A 24,954-nucleotide genomic window follows, 5' to 3' on the forward strand; every position below is an offset into this window, starting at 1 on the left:
CTTCCTTCTCCTCCTGGACTGATCTTTTATTCTCAAGTCATGGGTAAAATATGTATTCGGTCAAGATCGACTTTCCCATTAATGAGATAGATGACAGTTGGTGCTTCTGAAAGTCTTTGGAAGGGGGAGGAGTTAGAGGCCAATCCAGACATTCTGCTGTTGGCATGCCTGAGATCATGAAGTTCTATGGGGAAATGTAACTGTGAACACCAATTGTCTTTTAGCGCAGTAATGGAAATATTTGTGTTTACTGATCACCGATCTTGCCTGTGAAATGAGATTTTTGAAAATGATCAATCGGCTCAGTAAGGGAAAGATGCAGATTTCTCTGATAATATAAATCACGAATACATGTGAAAATAAGCAATTTTGTAATATATCTTAAGAAAATGTTAAAAAATAGCGATTACTCCAACATAAGAGCTGTAAAAGGATGGTGATGTCTGTAGCACAGCTCATCCGATTTTTCTACTTCGTAGTGACAATCACCCACCCTTTGTGTGCTAACTACACAGTGACTGCCTTGTCCTGTAATAAAGAGAGACGTGGTGTAATGCAGACATCAACACTATCATAAGGGCAAGCACCATTTTACTTTTTTTTAATGTCTCAACTGGACTGGATCGCAAGCTAATGGGTAGCCTCTGACTGTGAATGCCGTGATCTATGCTGATCGTAGCAATCAGAGGATTAAAAGCAGACCTGAGCAAAAAGATTTGCAAGACCCTTCTCTGTAGTCCGCGGTCGCCAAACCAGAGCACGGCAAGCCTCCTACTATCTCAGCACCCCGGCGTCTCTTCTGATTTTTTTGGAACGTCATCTTTCCATTTATATCTGATAATCCAATAATCTCAAACTCCAGATTAAAAATTCTCCGTTTAGATTACGTTGTGAACCTTGTTACCTTTACTGACAGAGGCCTGTGGCCGGACAGACGACCCGTCTTCCTGACCATCGACATCTAATCCAGAAGCTCTTACTTCGGACGTGTTTTTGCTGGGACTTTGCAGTTTTCTTCTGCTCTTACTGGATGGAGGAGTCGGGGTCACTGGGCTGCAATGAAAAAGAGAAACCATTCAATTACCAGGAGCAAGCAAAAATCATTTCATCTGCAGCAGTTCAGGAACAATGGCCCTGAACATAGAGAGCCGACACTGCCACACGCCAGGAAGTGGACAGTCTTTAATTGCTTTGGTTATATCTACAACTTGCAAATCTGTTGAGCAAATGGCCAGTAATACCCTAGAAACATGATGAACATGGCTTTGGCACCCACAGACTGAGGAGAGCTGCTAAGGAATACATTGTGGGAGGACACAGTCCAAAAATACAAGGGTTACCCAGCAAAACGGAGAGGCAGATAGCCATTAATTACAGAACTGGGTCCTGGGACCGGCAGGCTGACGCCAAATCACCAGCAATGACAACTATCTAGCTTTCCAAATTCCCTGACATATACGTATGTACATTAATGAACAAGGCAGCCATATTGGACACTCAGCTTTTCCAGACGCAGATCTAGCGCTCACTCTTAAAGTCCCCTACCCTCTCTCATTTTGTATAACAGTCTCACCTCTCCACATTGCATCTTCTCTCTCTCTCCCACTCCTGTCCCCCTCTTTCCATCTCTCCATCCAGCTGTCCCCCCCTCTTTCCGTCTCACTCCCACACCTGTCCCCGTCTTTTTGTCCCTCCCTCATACCACCCTGTGGCCTTCCTTATATCCTATGTACACACTGTGCCCGTTCCTCTGCGGCCTTCCTTACATCCCATGTACACACTGTGCCAGTTATTTCAGACATTGCCCTGCGGCCTTCCTTAGAACCTATACGCACACAGTGCCCGTCTGTCCCGTAGCATGCCTTCCTTACATCCTATGTACACACTGTGCCCATTTTCAGACATTGCCCTGCGGCCTTCCTTACACCCTATGAACACACTGTGCCCATTATCAGATATTGCCTTGCGGTCTTCCTTACAACCAATACGCACACAGTGCCCGTCTGTCCCGCAGCACTCCTTCCTTACAGCTTATGTACACACTGTGCCCGTTTTCAGACATTACCCTGCTACCTTCTCTACATCCTATGAACACACTGTGTCCGTTTTTGTGGCCTTCCTTACAACCTATACGCACACGGTGTCCGTCTGTCCTGTAGCACTCTACATTCAGACCTGTGAAGATCACACACTGCAATCATTTCTGTACTAATGCGGGATAACAGATCTGATGAGGCTGATGGCAGCAGATTGCTGGTATTATCAGAATATCCATAAAGCAGCAGAACATTGAAGCAAACACCTCCACGTTGTGAATAATTTAGAGACGAGTTTGGTGCAATCTGAATTTTTCTTCAGGGATGGGGAAGTTAAATACCTTTAATTTGTTTAATTATTTCAAGTTTGCAAGTTAATTATGGCTGATCATTAAATAACAAAAAGGACTGCGGTCTCCGTAGAGCTTTACCTTCCGCCCCTCGCATTACTTAAGCTACATTTCGGCATGCATGAATTAACTTTCTAAATAATCGCACGTTTGACTAAATGGCTCTGGAAAATGAGATGCGGATCCTCGGGAAAGGCATTAATGGACATTACAAAGGGCTACTGGGACCCATGCTACTCGCAATCGGAGGACTTCTAATGGGTCTTATTTACTCCTCTTTAGGCTTAGGCGAGGCGTCTCGGCAGTAGAAAGCGCTTTTAACGGAGCAGCCGCCGTGTCTTGCAGACGATAAAAGCAAACGTCCATTAAGAGACAACTAAAATTAATTTTCAAAGTGTAAGTGGAGAAACTTGCCTGAAATTAAACTATGATTTTACGGGCAACTCAAAAAAGCACGATGGATCCAAGTCTGATCAGGCGAAGACTCGGTTCCGGCTTGTAGGACGATCTCGGTGCCGCCATCAAGAACTCTGAAATTTCCCCTTAAAAGGGATTGTACTGTACACTTTAACCCACCTGTGTCACAAGGCTCCTTCACTTCCATAGAAGCTCAGATCCTAAAGGGAACGACTGAGGAAACTTTTCTGCCTGTAGCGCCACCACAGGAAAAATAAAAGCATTACATACCTCCCGTTGCAATCTATGGGTTGTCTGTGTAATGTGAGGGTCGTCCGGAGCCAGGAGGTGCTCATTGTAGCCCTTTGCTCCTAAACCAAGCAAGCCACTAAACTGCTCTGAAGCAGGACATTTTGAGGGGGGGGGGGGGGTGGGGGGGTGTTAAGAACCCAAGTCCCTTTGTTTTCCATCTGGCCACATTTAGACAATCATAGCCTTATTTCATTTGCACACCTGTATGAGGTCCCTGTTCTATTTCAGACAATAGCTTGCACTTTGTTTGTGGAACACAAATATGATTTAATTCTGTATTCATTTTATATATAAAGTGATTTTTTTTGTAGTGGGCGAATTTTTCATAGCAGCAGCCTGCAAGCACTATAAGTGCTGGAACTTCCTCTTCCTTTCTAGTCTGCATTGCTCCTGCCATGATTCAGTGGCTTGCCTGTCTCAATTTAAAGTGGCTGTCCACCTTTTGGGACATACAGTGTGTATATATATATATATATATATATATATATATATATATATATATATATATATATATATATATTTTTATTACACACACGTACGTACGTACGTATATACATACACACGATGGATATGTATGATATATATATTTTTTTTGTCTTTCATGTACAGTAAGTGCATGTATTTGGAGCCAAAATCATTTTTGTAACTGGGCTTCATTAAAAATGTTACATCATTTGTTTTTTTCAGGCTCTTTGTTTCCAGGCACATTCAAATGATGTGGACTGTGGTCATAAATCAGCTCAAAAACAAATAATGGAGTTGCAAATGCTATCAGATCAAAAGAACGAGCTCACTGATAGATTCTCAGTCAACTCGTTCTGCAGCCAGCAAAAGACATTGCAACACAGAGGCAAGAAAAAGTAAGCTGTGCAAAATTTTTTAATAAACTCAGGACACTCGCTGAGGTGCCGCTGACCACATGAATTCGCAAGCAATCGCTCCATCAACAGAATTGTTCGGTTGCCTGTGTAAACAGGATGGACTTGCAAATAGTTAATCTCAGCTTGTTAAGGTGCACTGACAGGCCAAAATCGGCACTTGCAAATACACCATGAGGTTCCAAGTGGTGGCTCTGCTCCTAACCAAGTGTTGGGGAACATTAGGGGTCCTAACCAAGTGTTGGGGAACATTAGGGGTCCTAACCAAGTGTTGGGGAACATTAGGGGTCCTAACCAAGTGATGGGGAACATTAGGGGTCCTAACCAAGTCATGGGGAACATTAGGGGTCCTAACCAAGTGATGGGGGAACATTAGGGGTCCTTCTCGCTTGACTTCACTGCACTGATTGCTAAAGGGCGAATTATAACCTTACCACACAGCCGATGCGGTGGATGGTGCACCGCGACACATCACAGAGCCCCGTGGCTACAGTCGAGGCTGCCGATGCATCACACAATATTACCGGACTGACGTGCTTTATGGCATCTTTCGGAACATATATCACATTAAAAAAGGAGAAAAAAAAATCCAGCCGGAAAAAAAAATTTGATCCTGAGAAGACGTATGTACAGGTGAGGCAGAGCAATCCATTCTGCTGCTAGGAATTTAACTAAATGACACCAAATCCTTCACGCTTGTCACAGGGTTTACTTTAAGATCTGCTTACATAAATCACACGGCAGATTTATGTAATACCTGAGAGCTCAGAAAGGTGAAGGAGCCCTATAACCCTGAAGAGAGGATAGAGAAACCACTGAAGGGGGTGCAATTACTTTTTCCAAAACCTACAACTGAACAAAATGTCCAGACGTTGCAGGAATCTTCTGTTGACTTTTTTTTTTTTATTTTACAAATCCACAAACTTTGCTATAAAATGCACAATGCGTTACTAGACCTGCAAATGTACTAGGCAGAAAAGCCAGTGCCGTCACCAGCGGAAGCTACGATGGCAGCCATAGTGAAGGCAACCAACTTTACAATTCTCCGTTTTTGAGTGTACTTCATTTTTTTTTAGTCCTCTGTACAGCAGTGTCACAGTATTGCAGTATATAGCCAATGCTAAGGCCTGTGACTGCCACGGGGGTCTTCAGCAGGATCCCTCCTAACACGGAAACCCATGGCTCGCGACGAGATGCCGATCGTTGCCCCCAAATAGCGAGCACCTGGGATAGGCATTTGAGATGGTGAACAGCTATCTCTACTCAATACTGTTAGAGAGGGATGTCAAAGGCTGGGAAGGGATTAAAGGACACTAATTGCCACAACAAAAATGGTTCCGGATAACTAAGCTTTGAAGCCATATGCAAATTACTTTGATTGTGCGCTGAGTGCACTTGCCCCGCCCCAACGCACTTAAAAGCTAGCTTGCATGTGTTTTCTGGCACATCAGATTCATACAAAACAGGTATTTTAATGGATGTTCAGGGACCCATGCAATCATAGTGCATAGCATCTGGTGAAGGTCCTATTGTTAGGCTGAAATGTCATTTATGTTTGGATTGCACTACAATAAAAAAGGAAAAAAAGAAAAATCGATAAGCTCCAAGTGCAAAGTTGTTCCTATGCACTGGCTTGGGATCCTACATTACCAGGTGTGCCTTATTTTTTATTTTATTTTTCTTTAAGGAGGAGACTAATCAAACTACACCATTAAAGAGCCCATTCTACACTTTACTTACAGCCAGAACAGGGGGAAAAAAAAAATCTTTCTTCCTTAGAAGTGCAAAATAGCTCTTTGAGTCTGATTTATTGAATGACATTTCCGTCCTTAATGTCTGCTATTTATACAATACCTTCCGTGTACAATCTTGCACCCCGCTGAGCCTACCTTATTACATTGCATGGCGGTAATGTCCTGCCTTTATACGAGTCTTCCAGCTTGATGCGTGACAGCCATACATCACAGGGGAATAGCTCTCATTTCTATAGCCGACATGCACTGCAAACAGAGCAGGTGCAACTGGGACAAAACCTACCGGGAAGCTTTCCTCTCCTCACATCCACACAGGGTCGGCCGCTGCGTGAGCGGAGGGTGAAAGGGTGGCTGTGGAGGCTTTATATATGCTGATGGAGGGGAAACCTGTACATCAGCTCCTATAGATATGTATAGGAGCATTGCAACTGAACATGCAAGAGTCATGCAGTCATCAATGAGGGGACTCCAGACTGGTTTTCTGGGTGACTGGTCACTCCTGGGTGCGTGGTCGTCTTGAACGTCAATGCCATGGAACGACCAGTTGTGATGTGCGGCCTGGCACCCATTGATGGGTTACAGATCTGTAGTATGATTTTTTTTTTTTTACTACATCATTTGACCCCCCCCCAAAAAAAAGTCCAAAAATAGCAGATTAATAAGTACCGGCTGATGGTCAGCCTTTATCACACACTTTCTTGGTACAAAAATGCAGCATAAATGGCCCCGACAAACATTTAGTCTCTAGTGGAGGGCTTCCACCCCAACCTGTACAGATAAGGCGGCTCTCATGTAAGTTTCAAATAAAAAGGAAGGTGAAGGAAAGGTAGAAGGCTATAAAACAGGATGGGATAGCAGGTTCAGATTGGGGACCGAGATGAAATCTAGGTATCCGCTAATATACATATCCCCCTATCCCCATTATTCTACACCGGAGCAGACTCACTACTCGGAAATACTGGATGAGGCCAAACGGGGATATACAGTGCAGTGAATATGAACCAGACATACCAGTTACATCCGAACAGACGCTCGGAGTTATAAGGACTGACCTATTGATTGACACTCAGCCAGAAAAACCTACTACTATAGATATGTACTCAGGGGAACCTGTCCGGTGTACATGCAGCCTGATCTGTGGACTGCACGGCGAAGACGAGGAGAAGCCAAGCAGAAAGATGGGCTTGTTGGAAAAGTTTCACAAACTAGTCGCTGAAATCCATAGCGTTACAAGCACGAGTCCAGTGGGAGGTCATATTCAATGATTGACAGCTCTCTGCAGGCCGTCATACAGGGAAGACAGTCACTTATTAGGACCACCCACTAGACTCTTGCATATACAAACACCAGGGATTTCAATAAAATGTAAGGTTTACCGAAACTTTTCATGCAAAAATTGTATATCAATCTGATCAGCTGCTCCTACTCTATAGCATCCTGCCTGCAGACAAGATACTATTTAACATGACAGGTTCCCTTTAAGTACAATAGTGCAGTCAGTGCGTCTCTTTACACGATCTGATAATTGGGAGCAAGCATTCCCAGGATCGCCTGTTTCCAGATTATTGGGCTGGTCAAACATCTGTTCATGAGTGAGAAAAACCTTAGTTCATCAGGTGCGATAATTTTTAGGCCTGCTTAAAAATAGTCTTCTTGGTAGCACATCCTGATATCGTATTCACGGTCGTTATGGGTCCATGGGTGTGCAGACTAAACAGGCTATTAAAAGGCTGATCAGTGGGTCATTTAATAACCACAGTTGGTGGGTGTAAATGCAGCCTTACTAGGGGTGTCACCTAGTTCTCCAACATACAGCAGAATATAAGTTGGGTTACACAGTATCATATCAGCAGGATAACTGATCAGCGTTATTTCCATCATTACAAATATGTAGTTGGACGCCCGCAGCCTACAAGTCGTAACAAGCCCATGCAAGTGAACGGCCACTTGTAATACTTCACTTTCCAAGAAGCAGAACACCAACTTCCCTTGGCAAAAATCAGTGTGTTTGGGGAGTCTGCCCGTTACCAAGCAAGCCTTTTACTAAGGAAAATGACTGCTACAATATCAGATCATATTTAGGAACTTGAATGTCAAAAATGCTAAAGGACAGGTCTCCAAAAAAAAAAAAAAAAAAAAAAAAAAATACTCCCACAAAGCTGGTTGAAGCAAATTAACGTTGCGGAAAGTGAATGGGAATTTCCGGTATCGAGAGAAGAGACAGGAAAATAAAACAAACAAACAGTGAAGTCCGGGTAAGCACAGAAATGGGACATGGTGGGGATGTTTTTTTACTCTATTTTTATCCCTAAACAACCCCCATTTAATTACATCCTCTGAGCTCACACTTCAGAGACCACACAGGGGGAAAGGTAAGGCGGCATACAGCACACCCCAAACAACTGCCCTGTACTCCTGTATGGACAAGCGCCATACATCTGTGACAAGTATTATTCATAAGGTTTCTGCTATACATTTGCTTTAAACATGCCTCAATCACACCTATCCTCAAAAAGCCATCTCCCGACCCATCCTGTGCATCTTGCTATTGCCTCATATTACTTCTCCCCAATGTCTCAAAACTACTGGAACAACACATCCATCTTGAACTGTCCTCCCACCTCTCCTCCTGCTCCTTCTTCGACCGCTTACAATTTGGCTTCCGTCCGCACCACTCCACTGAAACTGCCCTAACTAAGGTCACCAATGACCTATTAGCCGACAAGGCCAAGTGACACTACTCTGTCCTCCTCCTCATGGACCGGTCCTCTGCCTTTGACACCGTGGACCATTCCCTATTACAGACCCTCATCTCTTGACATCACAGACTTGGCCCTATCTTGGATCTCGTCATACCTAGCAGACCGGACATTCAGGGTCTCCCACTCGCACACCACCTCCTCACCTCGCCCCCTATCTGTCGGAGTCCTGCAAGGTTCAGTCCTAGGGCCCCTGCTCTTCTTCATTTACACCTTCGGCCTGGGACAGCTCGTAGAGTCCTATGGCTTTCAGGATCACCTCTATGCTGATGACACACAGATCTACATCTCTGGACCAGGTATCACCTCCCTACTAACCAAAATCCCACAATGTCTGTCTGCTATTTCATCCTTCTCCACTAGATTTCTAAAACTTAATATGGACAAAACAGAATTCATCATCTTTCCCCCATCTCACTCGACCCCCCCCCCCCCCCAACGGACCTATCCATTAAAGTAAATGGCTGCCCACTCGTCACAGTCCCACAAGCTCGCTGCCTCAGGGTTATCCTTGACACTGATCTCACCTTCAAACCACATATCCATGCCCTTTCCACTTCCTGCCGACCAACTCAAAAATATTTCATGGATCCCATGGATCCGTACATTCCTCAACCAAGAATCTGCAAAAACCCTAGTCCATGCCCTCATCATCTCCTGCCTTGACTACTGCAACCTCCTGCTCTGTCGCCTCCCCTCTAACACTCACACCCCTCCAATCTATTCTAAACTCTGCTGCCTGACTAATCCACCTGTCCCCCCACTATTCCCCGGCCTCTCCCCGCTGTCAATCCCTGCATTGGCTCCCCATTACCCAAAGACTCCAGTTCAAAACCCTAATCATGGCATACAAAGCCATCCACTTGTGACCTAGTCTCCAGGTACTTACCTGCATGCAACCTCCGATCCTCACAAGATCTCCTTCTGTACTCCCCTCATCTCTTCTTCCTACAATCGCATACAAGATTACTCCCTCGCATCACCCCTACTCTGGAACGCTCTACCCCAAAATATCACACTCTCGCCTACCATGGAAACCTTCAAAAAGAACCTGAAGACCTACCTCTTCTGACAAGTCTACAACCTGCAGTAACCACTGATTGACCAAGCCACTGCAAGACCAGCTCTACCCTCGCCTACTGTATCCTCACCCATCCCGTTGTAGATTGTGAGCCCTCACTGGTAGGGTCCTCTCTCCTCCTGTACCAGTCGTGACTTGCATGGTTTAAGGTTACTGTACTTGTTATTATATATACCGCTCCTCACATGTAAAACGCCATGGAATAAATGGCGCTATAAATAATAATAAATAAATCATTGTAAGCTAAATGCAGCCACAAACTTTCTTGGCTTCATACTCGGCACAAATACACCCTGGTACAATCACACAAGGCTGCGCGCTCCCTGTAATAAGACGCCTCCGGCTGCTGTGAGTGATTGTCGAGGTACTGGGTAATTGAAGCTATAGAAGTGGCCATCTCATCTACACCGGGATGGCTCTCCCACATGGTGGACAGAGGCCTCGGCTCACAATAAACCTGTCCACACCAGATTGTTAAAAGCAGGACTTGAAACAAATGTAGCTGAAAAGTGTGAAGATGGGATTTTAATAATTAAAGAAACATCTAATTGATCAGAAGGAGAAGGCAGGTAAAGCGGAGAAGACTGCACCGTGGAGAAGTTATCAAACATTACTCTGGAACGGTGCTCATAAACGAGCATAGTCTGGGAATAGGTTACTAATATAATGGCAGAATATTAATTTGGGTCTAAAGAAAGTATTAAATGGGTTGTCCAAGTCGTTTAATATTCTTTAAAATAGTTCTATGATGGTTGTATATTAATTAAAAATAAAACCATATACACTCCCTACCAGACCACCGCTGTTCCTTCGTACTGTTTCCGGTGTCCCCCATCAGTCACCTTGCCTCCTCTTTCACCGCAGGCATCAGGTGGTCACCGCAGGACGATCAGTGACTCCAGTATGGATCTTAAATAACATGCTGATCACTGGGAATCGGCTGGGACCCCCAACATCTTGGTTCTTGGAGAATAGAGCGGAGAGCCGTCAGGCATCAGCCTTTTCTGCCCCCAGCCCCAGTCACTGAGAAGCTTCATATAGTCATAGTCCCAGGACTATCCGGCAGTTATGGTAGGAGTCTCACTCCCTGATCCCATTCTGACTAGAAAGCCAGGATCACATTACCGTGTGAGATGCAAGAAACTCGCACGAGTCTCTCGCATCAACACCTGGCACTGCCGCTGGTATTCAGGACCGGGGAATTGCAGCTGCATGTATTTCTATGCAGCCGCAGCTCCGGTCCCGAGTGCCGGCGGTAGTATCGGGTGTTGATACGAGAGACTTGTGCGAGCGTCTCGCATCACACACGGTAATGTGATCCCGGCTTTAGATGTACTTTAAGGTTGTGTTCACACAGGGTGGATACAGAACAGATTTTCCAACAACTTTCCTGGGCAGGAAGTTCATAGTGCATTACAGCAGCAACAAGAGGATAAGATTTTACCAAATCTGTGTATAAAATAACCTGGGGTGTGGATTTTTTAATCAAGAGATCAATTTATGTTGAGGATTTTTCAAAAAGTGAGAAGAATCTGCAACAAAATCTGCCGCAAGATCCTCTATATTTTAACACCAATTTAACGGAGTCCGCCACAGGTTTTTCCTGCGGCCTTTGTGCCCCATATGGACGCCCCATAAAGGTAAGATCAGTAAGGCAGGAAGATGAGAACTTCACCTCCTACTTGGATTCCTGTAGAAATCACTGCAGCAGCTGCCAAGAATATAAAAGTGGGGAAATAACATGGTTATACTGGATAAGTAATTACCATACAGCGCAGTCTGACGGTGTACCCCGAGACACAGACCCCCGAACTGGCTCATCTTGGGCTAATAGCTTCAGAATGAAAAGTTAAACATAAATCTTACAAGAGGTTTCCAAAAACAATATCCATGGAATTTGCTAATATCAGGTCATCCTACTGCTTTGACACCGGATGATCTAGATGATATCAGGGCTTTGTGGTGTTTAGTTTTAAGGGAGGAGGGTCAAGCATGAGTGGTAAGGTACAGGTTTGGCCTCTGCTCCACTCAACTGGGCATCAAATGGACCCATATACAAGACCAATGTTGGCTGAACCCACTGATGTCGACAGGTTCTCCTGATGGTGTGGTGTGTATGGGGATACAAGACAACTAATGGTCAGGGGAAAGGTCAATCACGAATGTCTGATTTCGGACCGTTCTCCCGGAGAACACAAGCTTTCGGCCGAAAAAGAGCTCCTGTGGCCGAGATTGCCGTGGGCTGATCAGCCCACAGCAAGCTAATGCGTATGACCAGCCTCAGAATCAGTGGGGGTCCCAGCTGTCGGCAGGTTATCGCCTACCCCGAGTATAGGAGAACATGGGTTGTCCCAAGTTAGCACGTTAAAACGCAAGGCATTGCCGATACATTTTTGCAAGAGTGCTGGGCCGTCATACGAGACTATTGCGAAACTACGACTCCTGTTTTACCAAAAAGCTGGAACAACGTCCTAGTTTGGCGACCACTAGAAAACGTATCATTGAGATGTACTTCGCAGCTTCACATTAAGCAAAACCAGAACACAAATATTCATCCAAATCTCTCCTTTATGGGGAGCCCCAATTACACAATCCTGCGGCACGGACCCTGATTGTGATGCAGGTCACACCGCGGTAGGAGTGCAAGAGATCCATCGTTTGTCCCTCTTCACACAATTACTATAATCAACATTTTTAGTCGAGCAATGATGAAAAATTGCCTTTTAGAAACCCAGCCTCGGAGATGGCTTTTTTCCCCTCCAATATATGCACCAACTCTAATGAGGTCTCTTGTCACAGTCCCCGGGATCTGACAAAGGCAGAAATCAGGAGTCTGCTGGTGGAACCATGTACGTATGTGCTGGATATTTAATGGATGCACGGTAATGTTGCTGTGTATACGGATATTTATCTCTTAAATGTTAGCCCTATTAATCACTTGGTGACTCGCGAGGGCGATAGATTTTTAAGTGTAAATAAGCTCTGCGGATTATTTAACTCTGCACATCGTCTATTTATAAAAGGGCAAAAAAAAGTACAAGAAGCACGCAGAGCACCGGGAAGAGGAGAAAATCCCTGCATGGCGGGGATATAGCAGACGCACAGGTCACCTGAAAACTTCTAAAACCTATTCATCCCTTTACCTTGGATTCTATTTTATAATATATTGCAATCAGAGCAAGGAAACATAGAAATAAATGTTATGCATTTCTCCCAGTACATCAGCCACCTCCCTAGCCTTGTGTCTGGCTGTAAGACAACTTCCTGCAGCAGGAGCCTCCCCCCACCCACAACCAATTATTACCAGACTGTTGTGGAAGCAAGAGGAAAATATTACTAATCAATGTGTCTGCTGCCTACCACACGGGTCTGGCAAACAGGTTTAGGGCTCACTCAGATGCCAGCTTTTCTCTACATGATTGTTCACGTCTAATTTTTTCCCCTCGGACTAGGTCGCATCAAAATTGGCAATGTAAGGATGGGTTTGTAAAAAGAAAAAAAATTTACATCTGAGTGTGGTCTGATTTTCACAGGCTTTCAGAAAAGAAAAAAGGTGAAGAAAACAAATTTTCATTTTCTCCAAGTACGAGTAAAACTGATGACACTCGGACCACACGCTGACTACACCATGGGGAGATTGGCGCAATTTTTCTCCTAATTTTAAAACTTTTTTTATTCTAAACCGATGAATCACAAAAACATCTAGCATTGTTAGGACTCTGCCTACAACGCAAAAAAACACAATACAAAACAAAAAACACAGGAGAACATATAAAATACTTAAAAAAAGGTGCAAATAGAATAATGAAATGGAGGCAAACAAAAACAGGAGCAAAGATGGTGATTAATTGGGGTCTAGGTGGCCCCTTCTGAGTAACTTTACACATGGCAACAGGTAATGAATGTCAGTCTACAGAAGCCAAAACAACAAGGAGGATTATGGGAAATAAGGGGGGGGGGGTGGTCTTTGTTTTACCAAAAATGGGTGCAGGAATATTGTGTATTTGTACAAGAAGAGCAGCGCTCCTCTGTTACTGCTCTCTTATCCATCAGCAGAAATGTTAACTATTGGAAGACAAGTTAATTTAAAGAGCAAAGCATGCTGGTAAAAATGAGACTGTTCCGGCACCTACTAGGCTGGCAGAATGCTCTAGAAGTGGAACTGCTCAACTCAAAAATCAAGGGAATGAAGGCAAGAAGTGCAGCCTGAAAATGTCAAACATAAAAGAGTAACCAAGATAGATAGATTAAAAAAATAAATAAATAAATAAAAAAAAAGGAGTACTAAAGGACCAGGGCAGTGGTACCATTGTCAAGGGCTCAGGGATACATCTCAACAAGCAAGTTGAAGAAAAGAAATGGTGCATTTGTAACGTGCAATGCCCAAGAGCAAAATAATTATAACATATGACTAGAACAAAATATAATCATGAAAATAATAAAAATGGTAAATATAATTCCATTGTAGATGGCAGAGCCCAGAATCTGCTCCTCAGGAGCCATGGCGCAGAGCGCTACACGTGAGGGCTGGCAGAGTCCAGAATCTGCTCCCCAGGAGCCATGGCGCAGAGCGCTACACGTGAGCGCTGGCAGAGCCCAGAATCTGCTCCCCAGGAGCCATGGCGCAGAGCACTACACGTGAGCGCTGGCAGAGCCCAGAATCTGCTCCCCTGGAGCCATGACGCAGAGCACTACACGTGAGCGCTGGCAGAGCCCAGAATCTGCTCCCCTGGAGCCATGGCGCAAAGCACTACACGTGAGCGCTGGCAGAGCCCAGAATCTGCTCTCCAGGAGCCATGGCGCAGAGCACTACACGTGAGCGCTGGCAGAGCCCAGAATCTGCTCTCCAGGAGCCATGGTGCAGAGCACTACATGTGAGCACTAGCAGAACCCAGAATCTGCTCTCCAGGAGCCATGGCGCAGAGCACTACACGTGAGCCCTGGCAGAGCCCAGAATCTGCTCCCCTGGAGCCATGGTGCAGAGCACTACATGTGAGCACTAGCAGAACCCAGAATCTGCTCCCCTGGAGCCATGGCGCAGAGCACTACATGTGAGCGCTGGCAGAGCCCAGAATCTGCTCCCCTGGAGCCATGGCGCAGAGCACTACATGTGAGCACTGGCAGAGCCCAGAATCTGCTCCCCTGGAGCCATGGCGCAGAGCACTACATGTGAGCGCTGGCAGAGCCCAGAATCTGCTCCCCTGGAGCCATGGCGCAGAGCACTACATGTGAGCGCTGGCAGAGCCCAGAATCTGCTCCCCTGGAGCCATGGCGCAGAGCACTACATGTGAGCGCTGGCAGAGCCCAGGATCTGCTCCCCAGGAGCCATGGCGCAGAACATTACACGTGAGCGCTGGCAGAGCCCAGAATCTGCTCCCCAGGAACCATGGCGCAGAACAGTACACGTGAGCGCTGGCAGAGCCCAGAATCTGCTCCCCAGGAGCCATAGTGCAGAGCACTACATGTGAGCGCTGGCAGAGCCCAGGATCTGCTCCCCAGGAGCCATGGCGCAGAACAGTACACGTGAGCGCTGGCAGAGCCCAGAATCTGCTCCCCAGGAGCCATGGCGCAGAGCATTACATGTGAGCGCTGGCAGAGCCCAGAATCTGCTCCCCTGGAGCCATGGTGCATAGCACTACATGTGAGCACTAGCAGAGCCCAGAATCTGCTCCCCTGGAGCCATGGCGCAGAGCACTACATGTGAGCGCTGGCAGAGCCCAGAATCTGCTCCCCTGGAGCCATGGTGCAGAGCACTACATGTGAGCACTGGCAGAGCCCAGAATCTGCTCCCCTGGAGCCATGGCGCAGAGCACTACATGTGAGCGCTGGCAGAGCCCAGAATCTGCTCCCCTGGAGCCATGGCGCAGAGCACTACATGTGAGCGCTGGCAGAGCCCAGGATCTGCTCCCCAGGAGCCATGGCGCAGAACATTACACGTGAGCGCTGGCAGAGCCCAGAATCTGCTCCCCAGGAGCCATAGCGCAGAGCACTACATGTGAGCGCTGGCAGAGCCCAGGATCTGCTCCCCAGGAGCCATGGCGCAGAGCACTACATGTGAGCGCTGGCAGAGCCCAGGATCTGCTCCCCAGGAGCCATGGCGCAGAGCACTACATGTGAGTGCTGGCAGAGCCCAGAAACCACTCACCGGGAGCCATGGCGCAGAGCACTACACATGAGCGCTGGCAGAGCCCAGAATCCGCTCCCCAGGAGCCATGGCGCAGAGCACTACATGTGAGTGCTGGCAGCAGCAATGTCTGCAGCTCTTGCACAGTAAACCTTCTGCCTTAACCTGACAGCATGTGAAATGTGGAATTATCTGCAGCTAATTCACAGGCAGTCGGTGCGTTTCTGCTTCACTGCTGCCCTGTCATGACTCCAGCAGCAGCTGCCTCCGTCCCGCCGTGAATGTTCTGCTATTCCTACTGGGGATAAGAAGCTTATTTTAGGAGGCCCCGGGAGACTCGTTTTCTTGCTCACAGACACCACAGAAATGGTAATTTTTAATAGAGGCCTGAAAGACTAAGGACAAGTAAATATATATATTTCACTCTTTCATTCAGCGGTAAAGGATCTTTATACGCTCAAGAGCCCATGAGAGACATCTACGCGGGAACACAGTGACTGCCTTAACCGCTCAGTTGCTGGTGGCTGAACACAGTCACGTCTTATCGTGAATTTTGAAAAATCATGTTCACGGAGGAGCGTTTAATGATGTGGACATTTTATTGCTACTTTTCTCCTTTGCGTTGTGTCTAGTGCAGATACCGGCAGCAGAATCTCCTGTTCCTGCGCTGAACACTCAGCACCCGGTAAGAGGATGATTATGTATGAAAGCGACAGGAGAAGCTGCACATCTTAAAAGAAAGATGCAGAACCCATTAATACATTACAAAGCACAAGTCATAAAATGGATATCACAAAGGAACAGCGAGTCGTGCAAACTTATCAATATCGCACACGCTGTAAGATACAACTGGTACCACTCACACTGCAAAGAAACAATAAGGGGGGAGCAGTTGTCCAATACACCCCCAAATATTGGGCATTTGTACAGCAAGTGAATGGAGGCCTCTGATGCCAAAAGCTGGAATAGAAGTAGTGCGGGAGGAGAGTATTAAAAGGCGGCTACCTGAATCTTGAGCTGTTCACTGACGTGACAGCACCAGGTAAAGGTGTGGACATGACGGTCATCTCTCTCTTCTGGGTTTCAAGTCTTGGACGACTTCTAGATAAAGCAAAGAAAAATTAAATTTCAAAGTTAGCAACGACACGTGTGAATTACTGTATTACCTTAAGGATAAGGAACATGTCAGCCAAAACGAGATCCATTATCTGGACAAGTACCGCATATACGCGAGTATAAGCCGTCCCGAGTATAAGCTGAGGCACTTAATTTTGCCATGAAAAACTGGGTAAGCTTATGGACTTGAGTATAAGCCGGGTATGCATTGCCCCCTCATCCCTGTCCTATTATGCATGGCTCCTTATCCCCTATCCTTGTATGCATGGCTCTTTATCTCCTGTCCTGTTAAGCATGGCTCCCCCATCCCTGTATGCATGGCTCCTTATATTATATGAGTATATATGGTAAATGGACACACACACACAGAATCATAGAATATCAGCTTTGGAAGGTACCTCCTGGGTCATTGTGTCCAACCCCCTGCTCATTGCAGAAGTCACTAAATCATCTCAGACAGATGTCTGTCCAGCCTCTGTTTAAAGACTTCCATTGAAGAAGAACTCCACCTCCCATGGCAGCCTGTTCCACTCATCAATCACCCTCACTGTCAAAAAGTTTTTTCTAATATCAAATCTGTATTTTCTCCCTTTCAGTTTCATTCCATTGCTTTTAGTCTTTCCTTGTGAAAATGAGAATAATGATGATCCCTCTACACTGTGACATCCCTTCAGATATTTGTAGACAGCTATTAAGTCTCCTCTTAGCCTTTTATGCAAGCTAAACATTCTCAGATCCTTTAACCATTCCTCATAGGATATACATTGCAGTCCGCTCACCATCTTTTTTTTCTGCATCACCACACTGTTGACTCATGCGCAGTCTGTGATCTATTGGTATACCCAAGTCTCTCTCACATGTGCTGTCGCTTAGTTCTATTTCTCCCATTCTAAAGATGTGCTTTTCATTTTTATTGCGCAGGTGTAGAATCTTGCATTTCTCGCTGTTAAATACCGTTCTATTAGTCGCTGCCCATTGTTCAAGCTTATCAAGATCCTTCTGAATCATTTCTCTGTCTTCTCTAGTGTTAGCTATCCCTCCTAGCTTTGCATCATCTGCAAATTTGATTAGTTTACTTTCAGTTTCATAATCTACCTTAATCATTAAATTCAGGTTTGTAAGTTAGTCTCATTGCCCCCGGTGTATAACATCGGGATCCCTCATCACCCCGGTGTAGATCATCAGGGCCCCTCGTCACCTTGTTATGGCCGGCTTCATACGACTAATATCTATGATTAAAGTATGGACCTGCTGCAGGTCTCCAGACCCAAACTCATCAGACTCATGATTGCCGAGCTCAAGACAGAAGACCAATGACCAGTCCGGATGTCTCAGTCTGTAGTCGTACTTTGAAAATGGCCTCAGTGTCACGTCCTTTCCCCTGCGCCTCCTGGAAGTGGAAGCTCATACACAGAAAATTATTTGGCACAGGGAAAAGCACTTAGAGAGAAAAAATCATGATTTTTTTTGTCAAAAAAGTACAGGTAATTAAAATAGCTAGATGTGCCCCCTATATACTGGTAATGGAGGGCTGAGCAAAACAAGGTGAAAGAACCATAAGTTTTGTAGCAAACAGCTCGATACAGAACATTTTGTAGCTGAATGAACTCTGGTTGAGAGAAGGTCTTAAACATCGGTATAAGCTCCTGTCTATCATTTCTTCTAAGATTCTGTGGTTCGCTGATTCCAGGGAGAGTCCAGGGCACGGAAGCGTCGCCGGCACATCTCACCGAGAACCCAGAAATGGAACAGAGGCGACGCACCGAAGACCTGGCAATGCAGCCGTAACGCTCCTGACAACGAGCCGGAGATGGGAGCCATGAGAGGACGGGAAACAGTGAACTTCTGAGCACAGAAACATTTAACTTGCTCTTTACTGGCGATGGAAAATATATAAAATCGGTGTCCTCACCAAGTATATAACCCAATCTGCTCTGCAAGATATCACTTTATTACTATAAAGGGCGGCTTCACCTTTAGTCAGCAGTTTAGAGTTTATATATAGAATAGTCTACATAAAAAGTTTTATAAATACATTTAATTATACTCTAGAGCTGCACTCACTATTCTGCTTGTGCAGTTACTGTATACATACATAACTGATCCAGACTTACATCCTGTATTATACCCCAGAGCTGCACTCACTATTCTGCTGGTGCAGTCACTGTGTACATACATTACTGATCCTGAGTTACATCCTGTATTATACCCCAGAGCTGCACTCACTATTCTGCTGGTACAGTCACTGTATACATACATTACATTACTGATCCAGACTTACATCCTGCATTATATCCCAGAGCTGCACTCACTATTCTGTTGGTTCAGTCACTGTGTACATACATTACTGATCCGGAGTTACATCCTGTATCATACTCCAGAGCTGCACTCACTATTTTACTGGCTGTATTACAGTCAGTATGATGTTAGAGACCCTCTAACATATTATTTGAGCTTATAGAATGCAGGAATCCAGTAAGATTTTCCAAAATCCTTAATCAGGACCCCGATATGTGAGAGAATGGAGAACCTCTGCTGGGCAATTGGCTGGCCATGACTTCACTAGGCAGAAGAGAAGGAGACGACAGGTGCCCACTGCGTCTCTTGCCAGAACCAGTTGTTTGTGCGGTTCTGTTTCCCAGCACGCCTGGCATTCTTTTGTGAATAGTGCCATCTTTGATGTTTAGCTCACAGAGCATTTCCGATATGCTGTGAGAGCACTTTTGTAGATCTTTACCGATCCTCAACCTCTGAATAAAAGAATTATTCACTTACAGCAAGTGAGGAATTGAAACATGAATTATTGCAGCAGCATGGCTTTTTAAAGCTGGAAAACTTTTCCTTTTACAATGATTACAATTTTGACACAAGATTTGTAGCCCTTTAAAGTGGTAAATTTCTAAGACTTGTCAATTTCTATAATTGTTGATGCTACGTAGTGATCATAAGCATCACAATTAATGCGCAAGTCAGATGTGATAACCTCTCTCCCAGGAGCATTGCCACTCGCCAGACGCTTGTGTTCAGTGATTGACAAGCAGAGCACATTATGTGTAATAATCTTGTCTGAACATATGAAAAGTGCAATGAAAAGGATTCAACACCTCCCTATTGCAAGTAAGGTTTATTAGCATCATTTACTGACTTCATGCCATTTGCAATTCACAAGTGAAACAAGGAAAAAGATAAGTGGTTTCCCCCAATTCATCACAAAATGGCTACTTTACTGACAACTGCAGTCTCAGAATTATTGCTCAGAATAATATACTTGGGTTGTCAGAACACTGGCCCAAAAAGTCCTAAGAAAAAATTACTGCCTTTTACAAATAATGATACTAAGGAACGCAGACATTGGACGTTCCTAGAGATGCAGCTGGAAGCACAGCTCCCAAGCTCAAAGTTATGGGAACACGGGTTATGGTACCTGAACGTGGCAGGGAGAGGAAGGAAGCAGTCACCAGCTGCCATCAGTTTCCTGAGGAGGCAGGTGCTCAAAATCCCTAAAGTGATTGCAAAAGACCTGCAGCAAGATGAGGTAGCAGGCACTCAGGTTTTGGTTTACACAGTAATAAGTATACTCAATGCTGTGTCCATGCCCAAATTCCATAAATTCACCACCAATTACTCAAAAGTACAAGAAAAGTTGACTACAATATACCCAAAACAATATAAGCACGCCATAGAAGGTTTGGGATTCTGCTTCGTGGAACAATGAAACAAAACTGGAGATTTTGAGGCTTATGGACCAACAGTATGTTTGGAGGAGAAAAAAAAAAAAAAAAACTGCCTACAGTCAACCATGGTGGTGGTTCTGTGCTGCCTACATTGAAGCTTGGCAATGACTCAGTGACGGCCAAAGCGAAGCATGGTGGTGGCTTAGAGCTGCCTAAAGTGAAGCATGATGGTAGCTTGCGGTCATGCCCACAAAGAATCATGGCAGTGGCTAGGCGATGCCCTCAGTGAAGCGTGGTGGTAGTTCTATGCTGTCTACAGTGAAGCATGGTGGTGGTTAGGGGCTACCTATAGTGACGCATGGTGGTAGTTCTGTGCTGCCTAGAGTGACTCATGGACCCGTGGCTCGGTTATGCTCAATGCATCCCTGGCACTTGGAACTTGCAGTATGTGGAGTGCAAGATGGATTCAAGAATGTATCAAGAAATCCTAAGAAAAAAAATCTTGAACTGAACCTTCCAACAGGAGAAAGACTCAAAGCATACCCCGAGGTCCACCAAGGCTTGGCTTCAGAAATACTCTAATATTCTGTAATGACCAATAAATTTGACTACAATGATTATCATTAAAGAAGAAGAGGGGGGGGAAACTTTGGTGGGATTTGAAGATGAAGGTTGCACCATGTAAATCGAGGAATATTAGTGAACTGGAAGCCGTTACTCATGAGGAACGAATCAATTCCTCAGGAACACAAGAAACTGGCGTCGGGTGATGAATCACGTTTGTAGCAGGTCATAAGAGCCAAAAATGGGCTGCTAAAATCTCTTGCCATGAAGTTGGGAATAATATGGAGCCTGTACGAGTCAGTAAAAGTGGCATTTTGTGATGCATTTGGAGAAACCACTTGTTATATTAGCTGTGCTGAGCCATTTACATTGCAATAATGCCATGAGACTAGAACAAACAATAAAGTCTGTAAAAATTACTAAGAAGCCGCCAGCTGGTGCAGGGAATCCTCACCTTTCTGCCTCCAGTCGCGTCTGCTGCAACTGTTGCTGCTTCTCCAGCAGTCTGACCTCTTGCTGCGCCAAGAGCTGTTGCAACCGCTCCTTTTCTATCTCCACCTCCAGCTTCTGCAGCAGAAGCTCCTGTTTCCGCTGCTCCGATATTCCTTTGCCAGTGGCCAGATCTTTCATTCTCGCTTTCTCTCCGGCGCACACGCCAGACCTGGTGGAGGATCTGGAGAACGAGCAGTCTTCTGGAGGTCGTACCAGTGAAATATCCGGAGGGATTCTTCCTGTGCCATCATGCACTGTAGGGTGTAAGCAGCAATGGGATACTGGCTGCATTAAGGCACTGCTGCAGCGATGGCTGCAGGGGCAATCTGTGTAATGCATGCACGGTAACTGGGCACTGAGGCATGTACTCTGGAGACCGTTTTCGGAAGAGCATCTATCGGAGGTGTACTGATAAACATTTCGAGGTGTGGGGTCACTTCTGCAGAGCGGCTGGGGTACAATGGGGCAGAGGCTTTCACTGCTTTGTTGTGGCCTCTGCTGGGCGAGGTAGGACCCGTTCAGCTCATTTGCTGTAGGCCGTTGTGGGGTTTTAGGCACCTTAAAAAAAAAAAAAAATTTAAAAAAATTATAAAAGTTACCAAAAACAATTATCCAAGCATTCAACCTTAACTATAATCCAACATTAGAAGGAGATACGGTCACTACTACATAATTAACTTATTGTATTGTTTGCAGAATTTTGGAACCCTTAAACAAAAAAAACAAACAAACAATTGTGACATCTCTCTTTATAGTTTATTTTTAACCAATTAGGTTAGTTTTCTATTTTGATAGGACTTTTATGGACACTACAATATCCCATGTGCGTTTTTGTGAAGGTCATTAATTTTTGAAAGGTGAATTCTAATTTTTAGTTTTTTTTTTTTTTTCAACTTTATGTTACTCCCTTTAGGGGGCCTGAACCGGTGCTCATCTGATCGCTTATCGTACGGTTCTGCTGTATATAGCAGACATCACGGTTTCCTATGAACACCGTCCAGAGTCGGGGGCGTTGGGTGGTTGGAACCAAAAATTAATTTTTGCATTTTTCTTTTTTTTTAAAAAAAACATCCAACATGATTCAACCAATGGGTCATTTTCTGACACCGTCTCCCCCTGATGACAAGTGTAATAAACCCTGGTGTGGCCGTTATATCGTACGGCTACCTCACTATATGAAGGGCAGAACCCGGAGAAGTGGAATATGTTCTGTAACAGCTGCACAATGAACGGTGCCAACGTCCCGCTCCGTATAAATGGCCCGCAATCTCCGCTGTATAATTACGTGGTGCACGCCGGCGTCTTTCGCGAGGCGATCATCAAGGTAGATTACCTTCGAGTTTCTGAACTAAATACTTACAGGTGTTGCATTATCTTTTATTACATACAAACTTCTGCCTCTTAACAAGACGCGGCAGCAAATGAATGATCTCGCCGATGAATTATTCATGAGTGCTTCGCAGCGTGCTCGCGGCGTCATCCATGGCCTTTTGCGGGTCATATGACACCAATTAGAGCGGAATTTTAAATTATTCAATAACTTGAACTCTCCTGTCGTTTAACATATAGATATCAGTGCGGTAAACAAGTTAAAGCTAATGGGCCCTGGGGGTTTGCTCTGCTCGGCTTTAAGCTCCGAGGCTGCTGCTGGAACAGACAGCGAGAAGGAAAACACTTGCAATGTTTTAATAAGTTCTTAGGCGTTCCTCCGGGAACAGCGCGCCGCTCCTGCTCCCCGTATCCAAAATAAAATTAAGGTTATTAGCAAGGAGCTTTTTCAAAAAGAAGAGACGTAGGAAGAAGGGGGTAAGGAAGGGAAAGGAGAATCACTTTACATGAAATCTGTGTCTAGACACAGAACTGCAGGCAGAGGTCAGCCATTTCTACACGGACACATCCCAGGAACGGACAGGCCGGAAGCCCCAAAGTCACAGCCAATGTGTGTAGCTGCACTCTGCAAAGGCCAAGAGGGGGTCCCAAGCAGAGGAATTGGCAAGCCTCGAACATTCATCATTCCTGAAAGCATGTACAGTCTGTAATTCTTAAGGAGGGGCAATAAGTCATAAGTGTCGGACAGATCCAGGTCCCAAAAGAGGCATCTCCAAGGCAAGGGTCTTTCAACTTACCACGGAGGAGGCCACCAGCTACTGAATCTAGGCCAAAAATAAAAAGATGTGTCTGCGCACCACTCTCCATTCATTCACCCTGGTCAAACAGTTCTGGAATATCCAATGAAGGGATCATAAACCCTTCAAATGGAATCTGTCAGTAGGGTCAACCCTCCCAAGGCGTCTTTATGGCCATGCAGGTAAGAGAAAGACGAATAAAATGACACCTTGATATCTTATTCCAGAAAAAAAATCCACATTTTTCTTAATATCTCAATGAGCTGTTAAGATCTATGGGCTGGACATAGATCTATCTAGAGAATCTGCCTCCAGAGCTTATTACAAACAAAAGGGGGCATTACCAGTGTGAGACATATAACGACTGACAGTCTGCTCTCCTGATCTACATGTCTCACACTGGTAATACCCCCATTCATTTATGATAGATCTCTCTGAGAATCTGCCTCTAGAGCTTATGTCCGGCCTATAGATCTTAACAGCTCATTAACATATTAAGAAAAATGTAGGCTTCTCTGGAATTAGACATCAGGTCGCAGATAAAAGGTGACATTTCCAATGACCTGTATGAACATATTCCGTAGACGGCTTAGGAGGATTGAGCTGACTGACACATTCCCTTTCATTCTTTGTAAAACTTAATCTTAAATATGGGCTGTACGCAGTAAAAAGATATGGAATACGAGGATTGAAAAAACTTGGGTCTTTTTCGACCTGGAAAATATACCTTAGAGATAAATGATTGACACAAACAGAGTTAAATGTTATCACCTATCCATAAGGATGACAGGGCTCTTAAATGCCTTGTTGGAATAGAGCATCATACCTGGCAATCTCCATCGGTCCCATATTCAATGAGCAGAGCATTTTAGTGCCTAGTTCACATGATCCGTGGGGGGCCCAGTGGCTGGACCTCCACCAATCACAAAATTAACACTTCTATTGGGAGGAGGAGATCACTTTTAATGTTGGGAATTACCCTTTCAGACAGGAAAATTTTGGAAAACTCTACCATGAGTTAATCTGTTTCATAAATATTAAAACCAGTATCCATCATTCTATATTTTTATTCATAATTCAACAATAGTATATGTGAAAATAAGACATTTTATATTAAAATCGGCTTCTTTCTCCTCCAGGACTGATCTCACATTCTCAGAATTCTCAATTCAGAAGGTAAAAAGTCTGGCTGCAGTGAATACAGATTACCCCAGTTGGTGCTCATAAAGTTCTATGGAGAACCAACTCCTCTCAGGAGAACTTGCAGCAGGACTTCTGTCAGCCTCTGGCTA

The 24,954-nt window shown here is 45.0% G+C and overlaps 1 protein-coding gene across 1 annotated transcript in view; it reads right to left on the reverse strand.

Moving 5' to 3' along the window:
• Positions 1–24,954, reverse strand: part of KIAA1328 (KIAA1328 ortholog) — a 210,136-nt gene that overhangs the window by 32,971 nt on the left and 152,211 nt on the right. The window contains exons 7-9 of the mRNA XM_073589787.1: positions 21,499–22,094; positions 16,696–16,791; positions 905–1,053 (exon numbers count right to left, since the gene is read on the reverse strand). Coding sequence (XP_073445888.1) covers positions 905–1,053; positions 16,696–16,791; positions 21,499–22,094 — 841 coding nt within the window. The remainder of the gene's footprint in view (positions 1–904; positions 1,054–16,695; positions 16,792–21,498; positions 22,095–24,954) is intronic.

This window comes from Dendrobates tinctorius, unplaced genomic scaffold (genome assembly GCF_039654945.1).
Source record: "Dendrobates tinctorius isolate UK_male_01 unplaced genomic scaffold, ASM3965494v1 ptg000113l, whole genome shotgun sequence".
Classification (NCBI taxonomy): Eukaryota; Metazoa; Chordata; class Amphibia; order Anura; family Dendrobatidae; genus Dendrobates; species Dendrobates tinctorius.